The following is a 15155-nucleotide window of genomic DNA, read 5'->3' as shown; positions in this document are numbered from 1 at the left end:
TAGCACGGTACCATGAGGACAAAATTTGGCGAGATGGATGTGAGCCTGATTACATCCCTCCGCGCGTGCAAACATTTGAAGGCACTAATAATACACCACGATTGGCTCCATAAACATTGGAATCGGTTAGAGATGTCAAACACTACATACGGAGTCCATGCGTATATCCTATTGTTTATTTTAATAAATGTCTATAAGTTATAGTAATACAGTAACGTAAATTGTTAAATATAGTGTGATAGGCATCACATGTGTTTTAAGCCATTTGTAAATTAATTGGCGGATTAAGTTTCTCCACACACCGTGCCAGTCAGGAATCTCACATTGCCATAGAAACACAGTAATCTCACGTTGCCATAGAAACACAATAATCTCACATTGCCATAGAAACACAATAATCTCACGTTGCCATAGAAACACAATAATCTCACGTTGCCATAGAAACACAAGAATCTCACGTTGCCATAGAAACACAATAATCTCACGTTGCCATAGAAACACAATAATCTCACGTTGCCATAGAAACACAAAAATCTCACGTTGCCATACAAACACAAGAATCTCACGTTGCCATAGAAACACAATAATCTAACGTTGCCATAGAAACAAAATAATCTCACGTTGCCATAGAAACACAAGAATCTCACGTTGCCATAGAAACACAATAACCTCACGTTGCCATAGAAACACAATAATCTCATGTTGTCATAGAAACCTAATATTCTTATCCACGTTGTCACAGAAGCCCAAGATTCACTCACGTTGTTAGGAAAACCCAATAATCTCACCCACGTCATGGAAACCCAATTATATAATGCCTTATAAACTCAATAATCTGACCCACATTACCATCGAAACCCAATACATATAAACCCAAGAAGCTCACCCAAGTTGCCACGGACACCCAATAATTGTTGTCACAGAAACCCAAAAACTTCACGTCATACAAACCCCAGAAATGTTATCCTGACACAGCAACTCAACAATCTGAACCACGTTGTCATAGAAACACAATATTTTAATGTTACCATAGAAACCCAAGTTTCTCACCAACGTTGTCAAAGAAACCCAAGAACCCCCCCCCCACACGTCACCAGAGTTTGGTCGATATGATTGGTCGACACGCACGCGAGCCGGCCTCTGATTGGCTGATGGGGTGGAGGGGGGGTGTGTCCCCGTCATTTCATTGAGCTGCAGAAGAATTAAGAAGACGTCGGAACGCCTCCGCGAGCCGGGCTGCAGTTCCTTTAAAAGTATTCTCCCTCTTTCAAAGTGTCCGTATCTTTAAACATCCACGCGTTTTAGTTCGGTGGCAATAAGCGAACGTGAAGGAAGATCGTTCAGGCAACGAACGATCTTCCTTCCCGTTCATCCGGTGCGGCTATCCTCGAGGCCTGTACCGCTACGCACAGAGGCGAAGGCCGCGCGTGTCGCCTTCAGCCGAGACCGTCGTCGGCCAGGCGCTTGTGAAGGCCGGGGCTGTGGAACGCGAGGGGAAATGGGTGATCGCGAGTGGCGCCATCTTTACCCACCGCACCCGAGGGACCGTCCGTAAATGACGTCACGCACCTAGGGTATTGGGGGGGGGGGCGTGGTCAGACATTTGTGACGAGTGGGGGGCGTGGTCAGACATTTGTGACGAGGGGGGGGCGTGGTCAGACATTTGTGACGAGAGGGGGGGGAGTGAGAAATGTGACGTCACGTTATAATGCTGCGGCTTTAAATAAATATAGACAACACGTTCTCTTTGGTTCTATTCGGTAAAGTCACGTAGGTAAAAAAAATAAAACAACAAAAATCACGACGTTTCGGCCACAACACCGAAGAGTATGGATCCTTGCAGTCACGAAAGCTTTAAATCTAGAATAGACAAAACATTCTTGGTTCTTTCGGTAAAGTCACGTTGAAGGGAAACAATAAAATTATATATATAAAACAATAAAATTCTCACGACGTTTCGACTCTAACGCAAACAGCCATCATCAGGTGTGGAAAACCAACGGCCGTTCTACTTAATAAATGTTTTCTCCTACAAGATCAGAGTGCAGCGCCACATTAAATACGCACTAAAATGACGATAGTTTAAAAGCGATTTGAAGCATGTTTTTATTTTTTTTTGGAGGGGGGGGGGGCAGAGCTTTGTGACGTCATATTTGAGTAGGGGGTCTTGACTTTTTGTGACGCCGTGCGACGATGGTGGTGGGGGGGGGGAGGTCAAAAATCGTCGAAAAATCGCGTGACGTCATTTATGGACGGCCCCCAAGTACTCATTCGAGGCTGAGTCGACCTAGGGGAAACGCAGGACCCCCGGCGCGCGCGTGACCTCACTCGTGTGTTGGTTCGCGAGCGGAAATTGAACGCGGATCGCCCGTGGGGCTAACCACTGCACCCACCGCTCCCCCACGGTACAGACTGGCAACAGCCGTGCTCAGTCCACTGCTGGATGAAGGCCTACCCAAGCCGCATGACGCTGCGATGTGATCCCGCACACAAAAAAAACGATTTCACCGCTCCATCTCTTCTCGTTGGGGGAATCTCTCTTGGGGGGGGGGGGGGGGGGGTCCGTTCATTGAGCCGTCCGGGGGTTTTTCCCCCTCCACGTTTAGAATCAACGTCACGTGTTGAGGAGTATATTTGACTGCTGCTATAAATGTCCACGTGATGATGATGATAAGCCACTTCGTTGAGCTATAATTTGTGGCCAGGTGGCTTCTGAAAAAAAGCTTTATAGCTCACTGGACCTTGTAAAATAAAAGTTTTTATACTCTTTGGTTCATTCGGTAAGGTCACGTAGGTAGAAAAAAAAAATAGATCACAACGTTTCGATAGCAGCGCCAGCAATCGTCATCGGGCGCCTGACCGTCACGCCTGATGACGATTGATTGCGTTGCGATCGAAACGCCGTGAACTATGATTGTTTCTACCCGCGTGACTTTACCGAAAGAACCAAAGAGAATGGATTCCTGCAGTCACGAAAGCTTTCGAATCAAGATTCAATCGTTTTTAGTTTTAGTAACGTGTGAAAAGCACGCTGCCTTTGTGCGTTATCCCAAAAAAACCTATCGGGCGCCTTTCTGAAGATGTCCAACTTAGGTCATCTTCTAAATAAATATCAGCTATGCTACACTGCCGGCAATCATCCCTTCTAACAACGTGTCCTGCCCAAGCCCCCTTAGTTTTCTTAACAGTAAATAACACAGTCATGTAAGCATATCACCGGAAGTTGTTAGCATAGCTTCTACATACGTATATACTTTTTTTGTTCCAATTTAGAAAAATGCAAAACAATCAATTATGTGCATTTCAAGAATGCGCGTTTCTTAGGCATTGTTTTTCCCTTAAAATTTAGAAACCACGTGGTTGGCAATGCACACAGCGTAATCATGGCCAGTGCATTACAGAACGAACAGTGCATGCTCAGATCACTGGTTATCTCTAAAACACTCAAAAGTTTAGCTTGCCAAAGGTTATTCATCGTCAATTATTAATATCCATATAGCTCATCCTCGCAGCGGATCATGGATAGCCATCGAACAAAGACGGTCACCGCATCGCACGCTTTCAGATGCGTTTCTGTGGCCGTCTGGAACGCTCTTCTGATATTAGGAAGCCACTGGAGCTATGCTCTTTAATTTGTGTTGAAAGCTAATTTTTTTAGAACTGCTTTCTGTGTTTCGTTTGTTGTCCTTCCCCCGCACCTCCGATTAGCACGGTTGGCTACTTACGGTGCGAAAGAAGTTCAACATATGTAACACTTTTGTGACAAATACGAGATATGCCCGTGTAATTTAAAGAAATATTGACCATCTGTGACTCGAGGATTTCACGTCACTACACAGGGTCGTGGACTATATATTAATCAAGTGTATTTTTTTTCACGTCCGACTTGCACAATTGAACGAAGCTTTTTAATCTGTAATTGCCATCACCGTTACAGGTCGTTTATGGCAATTACAATTCGGCGGTGGGTTAACAAAAGCGCGATAACATGGTACATCCCAAGCTTGTTCATTTCCAGCGACAAGCAGGCAGGGCTTGACTCCAATTCTGCAGCGTGACCTTGCGTTTAAGTGGGGCAAACACAACCTTAGCGAAGGGAGGAACGACCCGGTCGTTGTTGAACAAACTTTAAACATAATGTTGCACGCTGAACAGCACGAGCAACCGATACAATCTGCCTGTGTCTGCCGTACATTCTGCTCTTGTTCTCACCCCACTGAGGAAAGGCCGCAATAACCCAATCTATGAATTGTACTTCAGCACACCGCGGTGCTTCATAGGTGAGCCTATATGTTGTAGCGCCTTCAGTGGCCGCGGTCCATCCCACAAGTGTTTGCCGCTTCGCTGAGCTGAAGCATCATTCGTCCAGTCACGGGATTCTTTTCATCCCGTTACAGAGTGATTCACCGCGGCACACAGACGCGCGTGTGTTTTTTTTTATGGCCGTGGGCCTGTGGGTGATCGCCAAGCCGGCAAACTTTGAAAAGAAACCGCCACTGCTGTTAAACATTATCCCTGGAATTGTATTTCATTCGACTCGAATGAGAAACAAGAAGGGGAGAGTGGAGGGTTAAGGCTTCATCATGGGGGGCATAACCCCGCTCCAGTCAGGAGACGCCACGAGGCCGTTTGTTTGTTTCCCCGTGTCTCATTGACCTCCGAACCCCCTGTGACAGTATCCCCTTTCGCTGTCGAGCAGGGAGCGGGGACGGGAAGTGGAGTCCCCGGCCCGTGACCACCGGTGCCTGAGTGAGGCGCACGGCAGACGGCACGGAGAGCGAGTGAGCGAACGAGCGCGTGGGAGAGCGAGCGAGTGAGCGAGCGGAATGCTGGTCAAAGAGAAGATCGTCATCGGCATTAGTGGGTGAGTGTCTTGAGTGTGCACACGTACGGCACCTGAGCACGGTTTGGGATAATAATTGTCACCGCTTTGATGCAGATTATCACCGAATGGTAATAATAATGATTCCCGTAATCCGGCCATTTATTTATCCAGGAACGACTCGCCGGGCCTCAAGATGTTCTGTTCGTTTGAGTCGTGCACTGGGATGTTTGAGCAATTGGTTCACTTGGGCTTTGTCAATGATTGTTTATTAACACAGTTGCTGAGTACAGGGGCCCCAAGGTCAAGGGGTCAGCGACAGTTGCACACACCGTGCACGCAAGTAGACGTTAACACTCAAACAGGTCCACAATTGCACTCAAAAGTTTACAAACCCACTTGCTTTACTGTTATCTGCCCATCCTTATACAACAGTTGTGCTGTAGGTACTGTATGTTGAACTTCTTTTGCACCGTACGTAGCCAGTCATGCTAATCGGGGGTGCTGTGTTTTTCTCCAAATGTGTTTTGGAGTTGTACCGCGCATTATTCGGAACGTTGTGGTGGCGAGATGTTAACTACCTCGCCTGGTATGCAAGAGGTCCTGGGTTCGATCCCGACCCTGACACCTGTATATTTGGAGTTTGCACAGTCTCCCTACGGTCGTGTGGATCTTTCTCTGGGTCCTCCGGTTTTTCCCTCCACTTTTAGAAACATGCGTTTAAAGTATTTGGCTGCTATACACTTCCACACGATGGGCCACTTCGTTGAACTCTCATTTATGGCCAGGTCGCTACTGATAAAGAGCTATATATCCCAGTAGGCTCGTAAAATAACAATAGTTGAATTATTTAGTTTTAGTCTACATACTTTTGCCGTGCCGCCATCTCCTGGCGAGCCAGGCTATGCCACTTTGACTCGCACGCGCGGGGAGTTTCGCAACATCTATGCGGTGAAATTTTGATTTAAAGCTTTCGTGACTGCAGTAATTCATATTCTTAGCTCTTTCGGTAAAGTCACGTTGAAGGGAAACAATAAAATAATAAAATATATATAAAAAAAACAATAAAAATTCTCACGACGTTTCGACCATAACACAAACGGTCGACCGTTTGTGTTATGGTCAAAACGTCGTGAGAATTTTTATTGTTTTTCCTATATATTTTATTATTTTGTTGTTTCCCTTCAACGTGACTTTACCGAAAGAGCTAAGAATATATATCTATGCGGTGATCCAACAACCCTAGCTGCTGCCTCCACAGTGCTGAATTCCAGACGTGCGTCACCACCACCACCACCACCCGGCCTAAAGTAACGCTGCAATCCATCGCGGTCACTCACAAATTGATGTGGCCAGGAGGCACGGGCCTCTCAAACGGAGCCAACTTTGACACAGCGCGATCTCTCCCAGTGTGACCAATGCAGGTAAAACCTCCTTAAGCCTCCGACTTCAAAAGGCACTGCCCAACTGCAAAGTCATCCACCAAGATGACTTCTTCAAGGCAAGTGCAAAGCAAGTACAAAGCAACGTTCTCTTTGTGTACAAAATTAAACGGTTGAATTCGTGGTGCCTGTTCCAACAGGAAAGGTGGGGCTATCGGGACCAAGGGGTGGGTCTCTGGGGTACATATCAGAGAGGAGCTGGGCAATAGATTTACGAAAGAAGATTGGACTATACGGTGGAAGTTGTGGGGAGATGTGAATTTTAAAGCCGTGCAAAGGCCCTCACGTATACATTGAAATACACGGGTGGTAGCACTGAGCCAGCATGGCCATGATCCTGGTTGAAAATCTGGGTTCTCGCGTAATTAACTGTTTCCCGTTCCAAGGATAACCGCAAGTGGCAGGGTGGGTGTCCCGTTCACCGCTGAATCTCGGAGCACGCACGCGGTTCAGACATTCTACTCACCGCAGAGAACCGTAGCGACACGACCGCGCTCTATGATAGCTGGCGCCAAACTGTGCCACCGCACGCCCTCCCGCGTGGCCTTGCGGGAGCATCGGTACCGACAATGTTATTTTATTTTAGTTTTGCTTCCAGACATGCACGTACATCATCGGATCGGGAAAGGGTTGAACCGGGTTCTCAGTTGAAGTGAGTTGATGGTTGGTGGTCTTGGCCCGGTAACTACCAATTGCACGTACAAAAACATCGTGTTGCATTTTATTTTCCAACAATTTATCAACAAATTCCAGATTCAAATTATTTTTTTTTTTGCTTTCACTGTCATGTGGAGAACATATCTGCAGCAGGGCGCGTGTGGGAATAGTGAAACACGGCCACAGTGTAATGAAGAGCACACTGGACTTGCGATCCAGAGATCCGCGGTTCAATTCAACATCCTGGTGCGGCGGTTGAAACATTGGGACAAGTTTGTAAAATCCCCCCCCCCCACTCTGCTGATATCCACGTTGCGATGTGAAGTGGTTTCCCCACAGTTATAGTCCATCGACAAGTTTAGTTTAGTAGGGTAAAGTGTTGCCACTCCTGCCCCTTTGAAGACAACTGACCATTGTAGAGGCCAAAAATTACCATCTTCAGCCCCCTCGAGTGGAGGCCCTTCTGCCAGAAGTGGTTGTGAGCAAACAATAGCAGGGCCGCACCTTTTCCCCAACCTTTTAAACTAATTGCACGACTTAATTTTGGCATTGTGTTCTAAATGGTCAAATGCCAGCGGAAGGTTAATTGTGAATTTTTACTATTTTTCAGCCTCCAGAAGAAGTTGTGGTGGATTCAAATGGCTTTTACCAGTATGACGGTACGAACGGATTTGTTATCCACCTTCAAGGTTTATTATTCACCACAATGTATGTATATGTATGTATGTATGTTGAACTTCTTTTGCCCCATATTCAGAGGTGTAGGGGAAGGACGATAAAAAAAAACATATTTTTGCCGTCTTATGTTGTAGTCGCTGCGTACGTCTATGTGTGGGACACCACGGTGGCAAGATGTTAACTACCTCGCCTGGTAGGCAGGAGGTCGTGAGTTCTACCCCGACCGTGACCCCTGCTGTATATTTGAAGTTGGCGTGTCTCTCTCTCTCTTTCCCCGTGGTCGCCTGGATTTTGCTCAGGGTCTTCCGGTTTTTCCCTCCTGCTATAAATGTCTACACGATAAGCCACTTCGTTGAGCTATCATTTGTGGCCAGGTCACTTCTTAATAAGAGCTACGTAGCGAAGTGGGCCTTACCTGGTAAAATAAAAAAATGTTTTTAGTTTTGCCGTTGGCGAGTGTGCTCGCGCACGTATTTTTATTTCACACCAGTCATCACCGCCTTGAACATGGACGCGATGATGAACGTTGTGAACGCGTGGATCAAAGACCCCTCTGGATTCAAGGAATTGCCTTCTGAGTCCCACATCACCAGTCAGCCCCTGCAATACGATCCCGACGCTCCCCACATCCTGCTCATCGAGGGCTTTCTCATGTACACCTACAGGTGAGTGAACACATCCCCTTGCTTAACGTGTACAGGTGTGTCATCATGTACACCTACAGGTGAGTGAACGCCTCCCCTTGCTTAACGTGTACAGGTGTGTCATCATGTTCACCTACAGGTGAGTGAACGCCTCCCCTTGCTTAACGTGTACAGGTGTGTCATCATGTTCACCTACAGGTGAGTGAACGCCTCCCCTTGCTTAACGTGTACAGGTGTGTCTTGGCCCCCCCCGGAAGAGACTCGGATCTGTCATGCGTGTCCTGCAGAGGCTCATCACCACCGACGACGCGCCGTGACCGTGAGCCAACGACGTGGATTCTGGAAGCATGGGGAGGGGGAGGATGAGGAGTCGACCGCGTACTCGAAATCTGTGGTTCTTCGAGTTGCGGTATTCCACAGCTGTGTGGTGTCACCACACCCCCTCCTTTCCCACCTCGCGAGTGATGCCACCGGTTTTGTCTTCTCAGGCCGCTTTTGAACGTGTTCGACCTCCGATATTTGCTGACCGTTCCGTTCGACGAAGCCAAGAGGAGACGAAGGTGAGATTTCATTCGGTACCGACGACAGCACCAATTACTCTTTAACGGGCCCATCAGCCTTACAAAGGTCTATAAACTGACCGCCACTTAGCGTGTGCTACGGAGCGACTGGCTCCTTCCATGGGAATGTAGAATCTCCACCGTTGGCTCAGGTGTCGCGATGGGGTGTGAGCACCACCCCATTGCTCATGTGAACAGAGAGACTTTTCGACATAATCCTGGAGATGGTAAAAGCCTTGCTTGCTTAGTGAACAACAGATGCGCAACGCGGACTGTACAAAGGAGTTGAATGTATGTTGAACTTATTTCGCACCGTACGTAGCCAACCGTGCTAATCGGAGGTGAATGCCATACGTGTAAGGTAAAGGTGCTGCCCTGTAATTGTTTGCTCATGCCACTGCTGGCGACAGGGCCTCCAGTAGAGGTAGCTCTAGAGAGAGGGTACTTTGGCCTACTCTTCCACGTTGCCCAACCGTCTCGAGAGAGATCGGAGTGCCCACGCTTTAATGCCATCGCAGGCGTCCTGCCGATCAAATAACCATGGTGTAGTCACTTATACCGCTCGGTTGGATAGAGGCCGGCTGAATTTAAGAAAAATCATGTCCGTGGTTTCAAACGGCTGCGTGCAGGGAGATCTAACTGGCGACCTTTGGATTCCAAGTCCAGTGTATATGGAACGTCTTTCGCACCGTACGTAGCAAATCGTGCTAATTGGAGGCGCGGGGAAAGGACATTGCACCGAGGCATCATCCTCGCTCGCATCGGCTCGCCAGGTGATTGTGTGTGTCCGCGGTGTTCCCTTCGATTTTCCTCGGTCCGCAGCACCAGGGTATACTGCCCCGAGGATCCTCCCGGTTACTTCGAGGGCCACGTTTGGCCGATGTACCTCGAGCACAAGGAAGAGATTCGCAGCCTCGGCGTGGACATCGGTAAGGCCCCTTGCAGTGTAAAAGTTTAATTTACCGAGAGGTGGCCGAGTGGCCCGCCGGTCGGAGGGTTGAGCCAGCGCTGCTGAGATCCTGGGTTCGAATCAAGGCAGCCGCTGCCTTTTGATACATGCGCTCGGCCTGTCCTCCTGTAACCCGGTAGTTGCTGCGTTCCTGAAGAAGAACGGCGTTATGGAAAAAATCGCGTTGCAATGCTTAACGTATAATGTGGGGGTAAAGCACAGTCCGCGATAACACGTGGGGTGCGTACGCAGGCTGTGCAAAGACTTGAGGCGCGTGGGTAGCATCTGGAAGCATCCAGCAGCATCCCAATCCCTCGTGTGCGATGATGCTACGCCGAGGCAGCCGCGCGACCGCTTATTCCTACTCGCGCGACGTAGTTCTGTCCACTCAATCGCGTGATATCCACTTCGCGTTATGAAAACACGCCTTGTAGGAGAACAGAGCGTACATCGATACATCCACTCATAATCATTGCTTATTAACCCAGGAAAGCTGAGTCCGATGGCTCTCTTTCAGGAGGGTCCTGCGTTGGGGTGTTTGGCCAACACCAAGTGCATTGTGTACTTTTAGCTTTGGGAGGAAAATGGAGAACCCGGAGGAAACCCGTGCAGAACAGGGGGAGAAGATGCCAAACCCCACGTAGATAGATGCCCGAGTCAGTCATTGAACTCAGGTCCTTTGGGCTGTGAGGCACAGGTGTTTCCACGTTGCCACATGGTTAAACCGGGTTTTTAAGCGCAGTGAGTTGATGGGCTCAGCCCAATTCATCAATGATCACACAATAACACATCACATTATATTTTGTTCTGTACTGAATGTCGCTCGATTCCAGTTTCGGGGATTTAAAATATGGGTTTGGCTGTCATGCAGCGAACCTTATTTTCATATGCAGAGAGATTAGGAAGGTGCTACGCTTTACCGCATAGCATAGAGGTAACATGTCACCGAGAGCACTAGAGGGATATAATTGGGGAATACCGACAAAAGGAAAATTTTAAAAAGACAAGACGTGTGGGTGTTACGATTTTGTTGTTTCAGCAATTAATATCGCCCCACCAATTTTGGATTTTGATGTCTCTGTAAATCTGGTTGAATAGCCATAAGCCTGACTCGCTCTTGTTCAAAAGCAAGCTTCACATTTTACGTTGACAGTACTGCCAAGAAGGAGGGCCATTGCTCAAAACTTGGTAGGCTTCCCATTGCAAAGCGGTGTTCATGACGGACGACTCCATCGCGACGTGTTTTGTGCGACGCCTTAACACCCGGACGTCGACCTCACCCGAATCGCGCGCTCTGACTCGGCGGGAGAGCGAGCGGATCGCAATCGGAATATTGCCAGTTCAAAATCCGGTCGTGATTTGGCCGAGCCCATCATTCACTTCCAACGCTCATATGAACAGGACACACAGCTTTGACTTTGAATCTCAGACGGGTGGCATTGCTGTACCAATTGGGGTCCCTGTGCCCCACAGAACCTTACTTGGACGGGACGAATCCCCCGGACGAACTTTTCCGGCTGGCGTACGACGACATCAGTGCCAAGGTCCGGCGATTGTCGTCCGGCGTGTAACGGCTTCCATTGGACTAAACTAAACACTACACTGTTTATGTTATCAGGTAGGGTCCAGTGAGCTGTCTAGCTCTTTTTGAGAGCTGCGTTCGCCTCTAAAGCCATCCGCTGGATTTCTAACAATCCACTCAAACACCTGAAAACGAGCCAATCTTATCGCTCCTTCTCCACGGTGGGCACACTCTCCCATCAGCATTATTGTATTGTTACAACTTTTAAAACTAAACGATACACTTTTTATTTTACCAGCTAAGGCCCACTGAGCTGTGTGGCTCTTTATTTTAAAGATTGGCGTTCGCCTCTAAAGCCATCCGCTGGATTTCTAACTAAGACGTCAACTGATGATTACTACCCAATTCAGCGATGCCGCCACGGTTATGTACAGCTCGTTTGCTTCTCCTGGCGCAGCAGTTGAAACAATACGGAGTTTTTTTTTGTTATTCCACCCCCCGCTTCTGCCCGCACCTCCGCTTAGCACGGTTGGCCACGCACAGTGCGAAAGAAGCTCAACATACGTCCATCGTTTGTTGCCCTTCCCCCACACTTCCGATTAGCACGATTTGGCCACACGTGGTGCAGAAGTTCAACATACATATATTGCATAGTTTGTTGTCCTTCCCTCGCACCTCCGATTACGACGTATGGTGCGATAGAAGTTCAATATACATACATTCATACGTACACACAGCAATATAAATGTGTGCACCACAGGTAGTCGACTGGCGAGACGTGCGGGGGTAAATCATAAGTACCCCAAACTCTTCCAAGATGACTCGCGAGCGTGGAAGAGCAGGCAAAGAATGATCCTCTAGACCAGCGGTCCCCAACCCTTTTGGCACCAGGGACCGGTTTCGTGGAAGATAATTTTTTCACGGACCAGGGGGGGGGGAGGGAGGGTTCATCATTGGGTCTTTCCCTCTTTTCAAAGAAGCTCTCCAGTGACGTTTGTTTTTTACTCATTGTGGCTACTAGGGGTTAGAGCTTGTGGGTTTACCAAAACTGTGACTGAGACTGAGTGCGTAGTGCGGGAAAGAGCCGTGGACGGAAGTGGTAAATAATAAAATAATGGGGGCGGGCCACGTGCTGACTCACCGCTCTCACCTCCTGCTACTGTGCGACCCGGTTCCTAACAGCCTACGGACCGGTACCGGTCCGCGGCCCGGGAGGTTGGAGACCGCTGCTCTAGAGGGACTCGCTCGAGGGCCTCTCCAGAGCTCCCTCCAGCGCAGGCCCTTCTGCCAGCAGTGTCTGTGAGCAGACAAATGCAGGGCTGCACCTTTTGCTCAACTGAGAGCGATACGGAAGAGAGGGTGAGGATGCCAGTGGTAATCGTGTTTGGTTTGTTTGAACTCGTAGGGACTTTTATTGTGACACGTCGCTTTGACGCATTGTTGTCATCTGCTCGTTATTCGTAAAACTTGAAAAACCTTGAAGGATTTTGTAAAATGACGTCGCCGCCTTTCATTAAAATGCTTTTGAGTAAATGGCTGTTACTTTTCAATGGAAACTTATTTTTGCACGCGACAATAATAACTTTGGTAGATGTTTATAAGTCAAATTAAAATGTTAAAAAGGAAACATAGCTTCATATGGAGCAAGGATACAAAGATATAATTTATTATTTTGTTTAATCATCACGATGGGGCAAGTGGAGGCACAACGATTGGCACAATGCACTGTTCGCAGACCATCACATGACCTGAGTTTGATTCCCAGGCACAGCAAACATCGATGGCGAGTGATACATGAACCAATCCTGTGCACCCCCCCAATTACGTATCAACCTGCGCTGACCAACGCGGTGAAGTATGGTCAAACAACCCCCATAGCTGACATACAGTGGGGGAGACTGATTTTGATAAAAACGTGTAGCAAAATTAAAAGTCGAATGTTCGTAAATTGTCCCCAATTCCAACTGCGCCGCTGCCATCTTACGAGATGACAGCATTCATGATACAATCTCACAGAGATCAGCGCATCACCCCGTGTGTCACAACAATCTCACAGAGAGCAGCGCATCACCCCGTGTGTCACAACAATCTCACAGAGAGCAGCGCATCACCCCGTGTGTCACAACAATCTCACAGGGAGCAGCGCATCACCCCGTGTGCCACAACAATCTCACAGAGATCAGCGCATCACCCCGTGTGCCACAACAATCTCACAGATCAGCGCATCACCCCGTGTGTCACAACAATCTCACAGAGAGCAGCGCATCACCCCGTGTGTCACAACAATCTCACAGAGAGCAGCGCATCACCCCGTGTGTCACAACAATCTCACAGAGAGCAGCGCATTACCCCGTGTGTCACAACAATCTCACAGAGAGCAGCGCATCACCCCGTGTGTCACAACAATCTCACAGAGAGCAGCGCATCACCCCATGTGTCACAACAATCTCACAGATCAGCGCATCACCCCGTGTGCCACAACAATCTCACAGAGAGCAGCACATCACCCCGTGTGTCACAACAATCTCATAGAGATCAGCGCATCACCCCGTGTGTCACAATCTCACAGGGAGCAGCGCATCACCCCGTGTGTCACAACAATCTCACAGAGATCAGCGCATCACCCTGTGTCACAACAATCTCACAGAGAGCAGCGCATCACCCCGTGTGTCACAACAATCTCACAGGGAGCAGCACATCACCCCGTGTGCCACAACAATCTCACAGAGAGCAGCGCATCACCCCGTGTTTCACAACAATCTCACAGAGTTCAGCGCATCACCCCGTGTGTCACAACAATCTCACAGAGATCAGCGCATCACCCCGTGTTTCACAATCTCACAGGGAGCAGCGCATCACCCCGTGTGCCACAACAGGCTGCAGAAGGGGGCAGGGGCGGTGGGTCGGGTCAAAGGAGATTTTAAAAACTCCTTCAAGTCCCCTCGTTCTCCTCTGCCCCAAACTCCGCTACGCGATTGTTTATCGCTCCGCAGTCAAGCTGTGATGTTTTAACTCTCGCAGCTGGCACACAGACAAATGGAGCACGAAACTAAATTGACTGCGATGGGTGTTTTTGTTGTTGTTGTGTAGTCATTCGGTGACCGTGCTGAGACCAATAACTGTGACCGCGTGCGTCCAGTGCTCGCCGAACTGCATCGTGTTCTGGTTTGCCGAACGAATCCTTCGTTATCAGGTGTCGCACTCGTTACACGCGCAAAGTGCTTGCCACAAATGAACCACAGTACCTCGCTGATCTCGTCAAGGGGCATACATCATCACGCAAACTCCCCCGGTCATCGTTGCAGCAGCGGATTTTGGCTCGTCATCAAACAAAGACGGTCACCGCATCGCTCACTCTCGGATGCGCATCCGGAACCGTCTGGAACACTCTTGCTTCCGATATTAGGAATCCGCTGGAACTGTGTACTTTGAAATCATCTCGATTGAAATCTCAAATTTTTTAGAAGTACTTTTTGTGTTTAGTTTGTTGTCCTTCCCCGGCACCTCCGTTCAGCACGGTTGACTACGTACGGTGCAAAAGGAGTTAAACATACACGCATACAACTCACCACGTGCGTCAATGACACTGCAGCCCCAAAATGAAAAGTGTACAATAACAGGCGACGTTTCAGGTAATGGCCCTTCTTCACAGCACATAGAGAGGAAGAGTGGATATCTCCAGCTCGTATCCACTCTACCTCTCTGGCCAATTTCTACGCGGTGTGAATGAGCCCATAGCCCTAAACGTCGCCTATTATATACTTGTCCTTTGAATGCTACAGTGTTATTAATGAATAATGTAATCCATTTAAATGCATATGTTACATTACATTAACCTCCCTCTGGTCTTCGCACCTCACAGTGATGACAACACATTTACG

At 48.4% G+C, this 15155-nt stretch overlaps 1 protein-coding gene across 2 annotated transcripts; it reads left to right on the top strand.

Annotated features, from left to right (window-relative positions):
• The first annotated feature begins 1145 nt into the window (after nucleotides 1–1145).
• On the top strand, nucleotides 1146–12807 carry LOC116951253 (nicotinamide riboside kinase 1-like). Of its 2 annotated transcripts, none has more exons than XM_032969752.2 (8): nucleotides 1146–1253; nucleotides 4700–4864; nucleotides 6233–6323; nucleotides 7532–7580; nucleotides 8090–8264; nucleotides 8732–8803; nucleotides 9626–9732; nucleotides 11226–12807. In XM_032969752.2, exons 2-8 carry the CDS (start codon nucleotides 4827–4829, stop codon nucleotides 11321–11323), a joined length of 630 nt encoding a protein of 209 aa, XP_032825643.1. In that variant the 5' UTR covers nucleotides 1146–1253; nucleotides 4700–4826; the 3' UTR covers nucleotides 11324–12807. The 2 variants fall into 2 exon arrangements, with proteins under 2 accessions (XP_032825643.1, XP_032825644.1); XM_032969753.2 differs by having other exon boundaries at nucleotides 1158–1253; nucleotides 4697–4864.
• Nucleotides 12808–15155: the final 2348 nt, after the last annotated feature.

This window comes from Petromyzon marinus, chromosome 42 (genome assembly GCF_048934315.1).
Source record: "Petromyzon marinus isolate PM22_M1 ecotype Great Lakes invasive population chromosome 42, UKy_Petmar_22M1.pri1.0, whole genome shotgun sequence".
NCBI lineage: Eukaryota > Metazoa > Chordata > Hyperoartia > Petromyzontiformes > Petromyzontidae > Petromyzon > Petromyzon marinus.
The sequence above is the reverse complement of the archived record's forward strand: the minus strand, read 5'-3'. Positions and strand labels throughout refer to the sequence as shown.

Bases quoted from the DNA above. Each gene is read 5' to 3' on its own strand.
- LOC116951253 (XM_032969752.2), top strand. From the start codon at position 4,827: ATGCTGGTCAAAGAGAAGATCGTCATCGGCATTAGTGG. The intron at 4,865-6,232 runs GTGAGTGTCTTG...GATCTCTCCCAG, and splicing joins ATCGTCATCGGCATTAGTGG to TGTGACCAATGCAGGTAAAA. The intron at 9,733-11,225 runs GTAAGGCCCCTT...TGTGCCCCACAG, and splicing joins CAGCCTCGGCGTGGACATCG to AACCTTACTTGGACGGGACG.